The sequence below is a fragment of the Morus notabilis genome, unplaced genomic scaffold (genome assembly GCF_000414095.1).
Source record: "Morus notabilis unplaced genomic scaffold, ASM41409v2 Scaffold623, whole genome shotgun sequence".
Lineage (NCBI taxonomy): Eukaryota > Viridiplantae > Streptophyta > Magnoliopsida > Rosales > Moraceae > Morus > Morus notabilis.
Genome location: NW_010366773.1, coordinates 459,225 through 466,898, shown reverse-complemented (window position 1 = coordinate 466,898; position 7,674 = coordinate 459,225). Strand labels below are relative to the sequence as shown.

Below are 7,674 nucleotides of genomic sequence, written 5' to 3'. Positions count from 1 at the left end.
ATAGATATCTGAGAAGTCGCTTGGCGGCGTTCCAGTGGTCGGTAGTCGGACGATGCATGTATTGTGAAAGCTTATTGACCACATAGGCAATATCTAGACGAGTGAGAGAAAGATACTGAAGACTCCCAACCACAGCTTGGAACTCGGTTGGGTCAGTAAGAGTCGTACTAGACTGAAGTGTAAGGATGGACGAGGTGGCAAGCGGAGTTGCGACAGGGCGAGCATCAGTCATCTTTGTTCGAGCCAGCAAGTCGGCTATGTATCGTCGCTGTGAGAGGAGAAGACCTTGAGGGCTAGGAACAACTTCAACACCAAGAAAGTATTGAAGTGTGCCGAGGTCTTTAAGCGAGAAGCGACGAGCGAGGACCCAGATGAAGTCCTGAACTGATGTCGCATTGTTACCTGTGATGATGATGTCATCAACATAGACAAGTAACATGATAGTTATACCTTTTTCATTGAGAATGAACAAGGAGGTATCAGCAACTGAGTTCGAGAAGGAACTGGCGAAGTTCATTGTACCAAGCTCGAGGAGCTTGCTTGAGACCGTATATCACCTTCCGCAATCTGCATACATGCTGTGGGTTGTCGGCATCAACAAAACCTTGAGGCTGATCCATGAAGACATCTTCAGTGAGGGTGCCTTGGAGAAAGGCATTATTGACATCGAGCTGATGAAGGTCCCAACCTCGGCTGACGGCAAGCGAGAGGACGAGACGAACTGTGGTCGGCTTTACAACCGGACTAAACGTCTCATGGTAGTCCACTCATGGTCGTTGGTGAAACGCCTTTGCTACTAAGCGAGCCTTGTACCTGTCTACAGAGCCATCAAGTAAACGCTTAAGTCAAAAAATCCATTTGCACCCCACAATATTTTGCACACCATTGGGAGGTACCAGTTCCCAAGTGCCATTACAAACCAAGGCATCAAACTCCTCGGACATCGCCTGTCGCCATCTGCCATCTTTGATGGCCTGAGTGACACATGTGGGTTCATATTCTGAGGCGAGTTGGGCCGAAAGGCTAAGTTTTGTGATTGGTTTGTGGATGTTGTTTCGGGAACGGTTAACAATAGGCGAGGTGTGGATCGAGGGTGTTGGTAATGGGTTTTCCGAGGCTTGGACAGGTGGGGGGAAGGCTAAAGGGATAGCTGGCGAAGAGCAAGGTGCGGGTTTAGGTATTGGGGTGGGTAGTAGAGGTGGCAAGGTGGTTGTGGGAGTAGGCGAAGTGCGAGGTGGGTCGGGAAGAGGGAAAGGTAGGGCGGGGGGCAAGGCTTGTTGTTCTACCATATTCGTTTGTGTGTTAGAGTCGACTGGCGAGGAGCCGCTGGAACAATCTTCAGACGTTGTGTATAAAGCCGGGAGAATGACATGTTGTGGGAGCCAGGTGTTGCATGTCAAATCATCAGGACGGGCGAGATGCGGATCGACTTTAGACATTGGAAACTCAGACTCGATGAAATGAACATGACGCGAGATGTAAAGCTTTTGAGTGCTTGGGTCAAAACATAAATAGGCACTCTGAGTTAGAGAGTAGCCAAGAAAGACACAAGGGGTTGAGCGAGAGGCGAGTTTGTGAGGGGAGTATGAACGAAGCCAAGGATAGCACAGACAGCCAAAAGCTTGAAGCTTAGAATAGTTTGGTGGTGAGTCAAAGAGTTTATGATAGGGAGAAGACGTATGAAGGGTGGGTGTGGGAAGTCGATTTATGAGGTAGGTGGCAGTTGAGAAGGCATATGACCAGAAGGTGAGTGGTAAAGAGGCTTTAGAGAGAAGAGAAATACCTGTTTCAACAATGTGGCGGTGTCTACATTCTGAGAGACCATTATGTTTTGGAGTGTGAGGCAGCGAGGTGAGGTGCAAGATGCCATTTGTGGATAAGTATGTGGTGAGACCAGTGGATTTGGCAAGACCCATGTATTCCCCCCCATTGTCTGAGTATAAGGTGACTATTTTCTTTTTGAAGAAGTTTTCAACAAGGGCTTTGAATCGAGGAAAAATAGTGACAACATCATATTTACGCTTAATGGGGGTAAAGCCATATGTAGTGAGTGAAATGATCCAGAAAGATGACATAGTATTTGTAGCCATCAACAGAATGAATTGGCGAGGTCCACACATCAGAATAAATAATTTGGAGAGGAGAAGTAGACACAATAGACGATTGAGAAAAAGGTAATTTATGGCTTTTATTGCAGAAATAGTCTTTACAATGAAATTGCTTTGAAAGAGAAGTATCTAAAGCTAGACCAAATTTGGAAACGATATGCCATTGTGTTGACTCAGATGGGTGACCAAGACGATGATGCTAGTCACTGGAAGACACTTTGACACTGGAGTGGGCTGAAGGACGAGGTGCGAGATGCGAGGTCGGCCATTCATACACACCATCTTTAGGTTGTCCTTCCAGTAGTATTGCCCCTAACAATAGATCCTTCACACGAAAAGAAGATGGTAAGAACTCAATTGATGTATTGTTTGTTTTGCAGAATTGAGATATGGAAATAAGATTTCTTTTCATGTTAGGAACAAATAAAACACCATGTAATTGAAAGGTATGAGAGGATGTTTTGAGGGAAGAAGAACCAGTTTTGGAAATGTGTAACCCAGTACCATCACCGATTTCGATGTCGTCAGACCCATCGTATGGAGCGTGAAGCGATAGGTTGCCAAGATCAGCAGTGACATGGTGAGATGCCCCACTGTCGAGGAGCCAGGTTGGGGTCTCGACACCAGATGCTGTGGCGACATATGCCTTCGGATGCCAATGTGATCCATTGGGCGAGAAGCTTGACGCGCCTTGCGAAAAGGCGGGCGTGCCTTGCGAAGAGACGGGCACTAGCTGAAATAGGGGACATTGAGCGACTGTGTGGCCCTGTTGGCGGCATCCTTGACATTTGTCGAGATAAGGCCTCTGCTAGCGAGTAGCGGCTTGCGGAGGTTGAGAGGGCTGTTGTCGAGGTGCAGAGTGAGGAGGTTGCGTTTGGTTTGACGAGGAGCGGTGTGAACCATTATACCTGGTCGACGCAGCGTTTGCCGTGGCAGGATGCGGGAAGGAGGTGGCATGTGGTTGCTGAAGAGTCAATTCCCTATTAATGAGTTTCTCATGAAGCTCTTCAAACGAGATGGGGGTGTCCCTACCTTCCACTATATCAGCAATGTGATGATAGTCATCATCGAGACCCTCCAAGATCTTCTCAATGATGTCCTCATGGTCCATTGGTTTGCCGAGTGCAGCAAGTTGATCAGTCCGGCACTTGACGTACTACATGTAGTCTGAAACGGATTGAGAGCCCTTGGTGGCTCTCTTGATCTGGTCCTTTATCTGCTTTATGTGACCACGAGTCGGGTGAGCATAAGTATTGGCAAGAGTTTGCCATGCAGCGCGGGAAGTGGCCGATTGCTGGATGAGAGGAATGAGGGAGGGGGAGATGGAACCAACAAGGGCTCCAAACAGGAGTTTGTCTTGTCGAATCCATGGCAGAAAATCTGGATTGGGAGCTTCAACGTTGCTGGTGGTGATGGTGCGAGGAGGACACAGATGAGATCCGTCAATGTATTTGTAGAGGTCATATCCGATGAGAATGGCCTCAATTTGGAGTTTCCAAGCGGTATAATTCGTGGAGGGCAGTTTGATGATGGATTGATGGGAGATGTTTATGAGTTGAAGGTTCTGGGTTGGATTTCCTGGGTTGGGGATTGCAATAATCTGAGGATCAACGGCCATGGTGATGTCGGCGGTTATGGTTTGCGGAAGAGAGGGGGGGGGAGGGTTAGAACCGACGCCCTGATACCATATAAGATAATGAAAGTGATATATTTCTGTATATTCTTTTCATTGATGTTAGGAGGTATTTGTAGGATTACAAGAGAATCAATCAGTTACAAAAATCCAGTAACTAATATTAACAAATCTAACAAAATCGGGTAAGTAGCCTAGGGAAGATATTAACAGAATATCCTATTTTAAGGGAGAATCCTAGGAGAGATAATTACAATTAAATACATTAATTTAATTCTCTATTACCAAGTACCTGCAGATTGTAAATTTCGACTTGGAGATGGCCAGGAGCTATCTGCCCTGTTTGATTCTATTACAAGAGTAGGCTTATTTTGGATACTAATATATAAAAGTATTCACTCCTAAATATCCTAAGTATTATTGGATTAAAAAAAAAATGGAGACAACTTTTCTAAATATCCTTTTCTTTAGCAATTTATCTAGTAATTATTTTTGATTGGTTGGCTTTGACAATGACTAATTAGAACAGCTGAATCCAAAAGTTGGTCTAAATGAAAAACTCAGCATTCTGAAAATTTTCTTTGCCTAATAAAAAGGTCAGATATGTATATCTATATATACATATATTTTTGTTCATAGTTTATTTAGTATATCACTCTTTTTCTCCATGCCTTATATATCTTATAATCCAATTAAAGAAAGAGTTGCTTCAAAATATTTTGTTAAAGAAATTTAATAATAAGAGTACAAAAGATCCTTCAAAGCCTTACTCATCCCGGTCTGCACAATGTTCTGCTTTCTTAATAACATCTGACAAGGTAGACAAAGATCTATAAGATTCTTAAGGAAGTTACTTAATTAGACAATTTCTCCTGTGCAATTTTTTCACTAGGCGAAGGATGATAAGCAATGGGAACCAATTGCAAATCATCTCTTCTTCTAACAGTTGCACCAAAGGCCTCGGTCATGTTCATGTCTTCAGGCTTCATTCCGCTGGGGAGTTTCCAATCGAAATGGTACAACAACAATGCAAGAGGAAGCTCAACATTGATAACACCGAAGGACATGCCCGGGCATATTCTCCTTCCGGCCCCAAATGGGATAAACTCAAAATTTGTTCCTTTGAAGTCAATAGAACTATCCAAAAACCTCTCTGGTATAAAACTCTCGGGTTCGGTCCAATATCTCGGATCTCTTCCTATTGCCGAGGCATTAATTATGACCCTGGTTTTCTCTGGTATCTCAAAACCATTAATCTCACACTTCTCTCTGCATTCCCTTGGAACTAGCAAAGGAGCAGGAGGGTGTAGTCTCAGAATCTCTTTGACAATACATTTTAAATATGTCATCTCACTAATGCTTATTTCGTCGACCGACCCTTTTCTACTAAAGACTTCTCTCACCTCTTCCTGTGCCTTTTTCATCACTCTTGGATTCTTTATCATTACTACCATAGCCCAGTCTACTGCTACGGATGATGTGTCACTCCCAGCTGCGAAGATGTCCTGAAATAGATATTTACTTCCATTAAGTATTGAACATTAAAGGACTTAATTTCTTTTACTCCTCTGTTCATTGTGATTTTTCAAAGACTTTAAAAGGGCATATGCTTGGGTCAAATAATGAACTTCCTCTGATTCTACACAGATTTTTTTTCTCCTTATTGACTGTCTATTTCCGGTTTTGAGAGAAGTAGACTGGTCATAAAGTTGGTAGGACTAATGATGTATAGTTTTGACTCACAGATTAGTGGAAAGAATGTGAAAAACAAACTCTTACTGTAGCAGCAAAAGAGTACACTTACCCAGATTACTGCTTTAATGTTGTTGGTTGTTAGGGAAAAACCGGTCTCACCGCAGCTATGAAATCTTAGAAGAACATCTACCAAAACTTCTTCTTTCTCAAGATGGCCACTTTTTGCTTCATCTTTGTCCACTTTATGTTCATTGATGATGTTTTCCATCATCCTATCAGCCTCTTGATGCAGCCTCTCAAGTTTAAGCCTCGAACCAGTAAACCGACGAGGAATCTTGACGGAAGGAAACAAATCGGCGACTTCAAAACCTGCTGCAACCTTTATGGCTTCCTTCACAACCCTTATGAACTTCTCCTGGTCTAATTTGCTCTTCTTACCAAAGGCTGCCCTTGACACGATACTAAATGTAGCCCAATATATTCTCTCAGTAAGATTGATAGGAGATCCAACATGGGAGGCAATCCATTTAATGAGATTGGACAGCACCTCTTCTCTAACCGGTTGGTAAGATTGAACCCTCTCGGCGCTCAAAAGCTCTTGTCTGCAAATTTTTCGAAGTTGTCTCCAATATTTGCCATATGGTGCAAAGGCAATGTTAGTAGAATTATAGGACAATATCTCTGTGGCAACAAGGCTGGGCCTAGAGGAAAAGATAACATCATGGGTTGTCATTACCTCCTTGGCAAACTCCGGCGACGAAACTACTATGGTCGGAACTTGTCCGAGCCTTAGGTACATCAATGGTCCATGTTTCTTGGCCAAGTCTGTAAATGCACGATGCGGCAAAGAGCTTACAAGTTGGTGCAGATTTCCTATTATGGGAAGCTTCCAGGGCCCTGGGGGCAGTTTCGAAGTTTGCTTTACGGTTTTCACTTGTTTGAATATCTTCACAACCATGAACATAAAGACAAAGAAAGTGAAAAGAATTGGGAATAAGGAGGGGATTTGGAGCTCCATGACCAAAAAATATATAGAGAAGTTTTGAATGGATACTACATTTTTTTTTTTTTTTTTTTTGCACTATTAATGTAGTGAATAACATTGTCTCTTTTCCTTCTAAAAGATGCTTTCTTGCTTAAAGTTGATATGTCATTGTCACTTAGGATATACATTATAACTAATGGTGAGGTAAGTATTAGTTACAAAGCATCTCTAAGCGAATCTGTATTATATTTCTCAGAATTTTCAATTTCCAATACTTGTCATGTTCTAAGGTCTTTGTCTTCAAGCACAAATTTTTAATTGCTATAATATTGGGAACATATCTGTCGTTTCTATTTTCAAAAATAGATTCCCAAAGCAAGAGCCTAGAGACATGGGATGGCTAGAACTCTGTACGTAGGAGTTAGAGTTAAGGAAATAGTTCCAAACTTACCTATTAAACAAGAATATAAATTTGGTGTGAGTTTAAACAAACATTTAGAATTGCTTACTCATCACTTTATTTATATTTACATATATGCACTATTAATGTAGTGAATAACATTGTCTCTTTTCCTTCTAAAAGATGCTTTCTTGCTTAAAGTTGATATGTCATTGTCACTTACTTAGGATATACATTATAACTAATGGTGAGGTAAGTATTAGTTACAAAGCATCTCTAAGCGAATCTGTATTATATTTCTCAGAATTTTCAATTTCCAATACTTGTCATGTTCTAAGGTCTTTGTCTTCAAGCACAAATTTTTAATTGCTATAATATTGGGAACATATCTGTCGTTTCTATTTTCAAAAATAGATTCCCAAAGCAAGAGCCTAGAGACATGGGATGGCTAGAACTCTGTACGTAGGAGTTAGAGTTAAGGAAATAGTTCCAAACTTACCTATTAAACAAGAATATAAATTTGGTGTGAGTTTAAACAAACATTTAGAATTGCTTACTCATCACTTTAAAAACTAATAAGAAACCCCAAAATCAGATGAAGTTGTTTGGTTTGAGGGATTCGTTCCCTGATTCGAATCATGGTTCGTGGTTCACTACAGTATTTTCTCTCACAAAAAATATACATAAATTGAAAATGATTATAATCCATGAACCAAACGCTTATGCAAAGAGAGCAGAAAAAGTGTACCATCTTGTAGTCACCATAAGTTAAAATAAGAATGAGATACTGTAGCTTCAAAAGAAACTAGCATGGCTATACAATAGGTCAAGCAAGACTTTCCTATGCCAAGGC

The 7,674-nt window shown here is 41.6% G+C and overlaps 1 protein-coding gene across 1 annotated transcript; it reads right to left on the bottom strand.

The window, feature by feature from the left end:
* Positions 1 to 4,595: 4,595 nt before the first annotated feature.
* Positions 4,596 to 6,454, bottom strand: LOC112094084 (cytochrome P450 71D9-like). Its single transcript, XM_024174117.1, has 2 exons — positions 5,546 to 6,454; positions 4,596 to 5,246 (listed from the first exon to the last, which is right to left on the bottom strand). Exons 1-2 carry the CDS (start codon positions 6,452 to 6,454, stop codon positions 4,596 to 4,598), a joined length of 1,560 nt encoding a protein of 519 aa, XP_024029885.1.
* Between the last annotated feature and the right edge of the window lie 1,220 nt (positions 6,455 to 7,674).

Coding starts and splice junctions, on each gene's coding strand:
- LOC112094084 (XM_024174117.1), bottom strand. CDS start 6,454: ATGGAGCTCCAAATCCCCTCCTTATTCCCAATTCTTTTCACTTTCTTT. Junction 5,247..5,545: donor ACATTAAAGCAGTAATCTGG/GTAAGTGTACTC, acceptor TATCTATTTCAG/GACATCTTCGCAGCTGGGAG.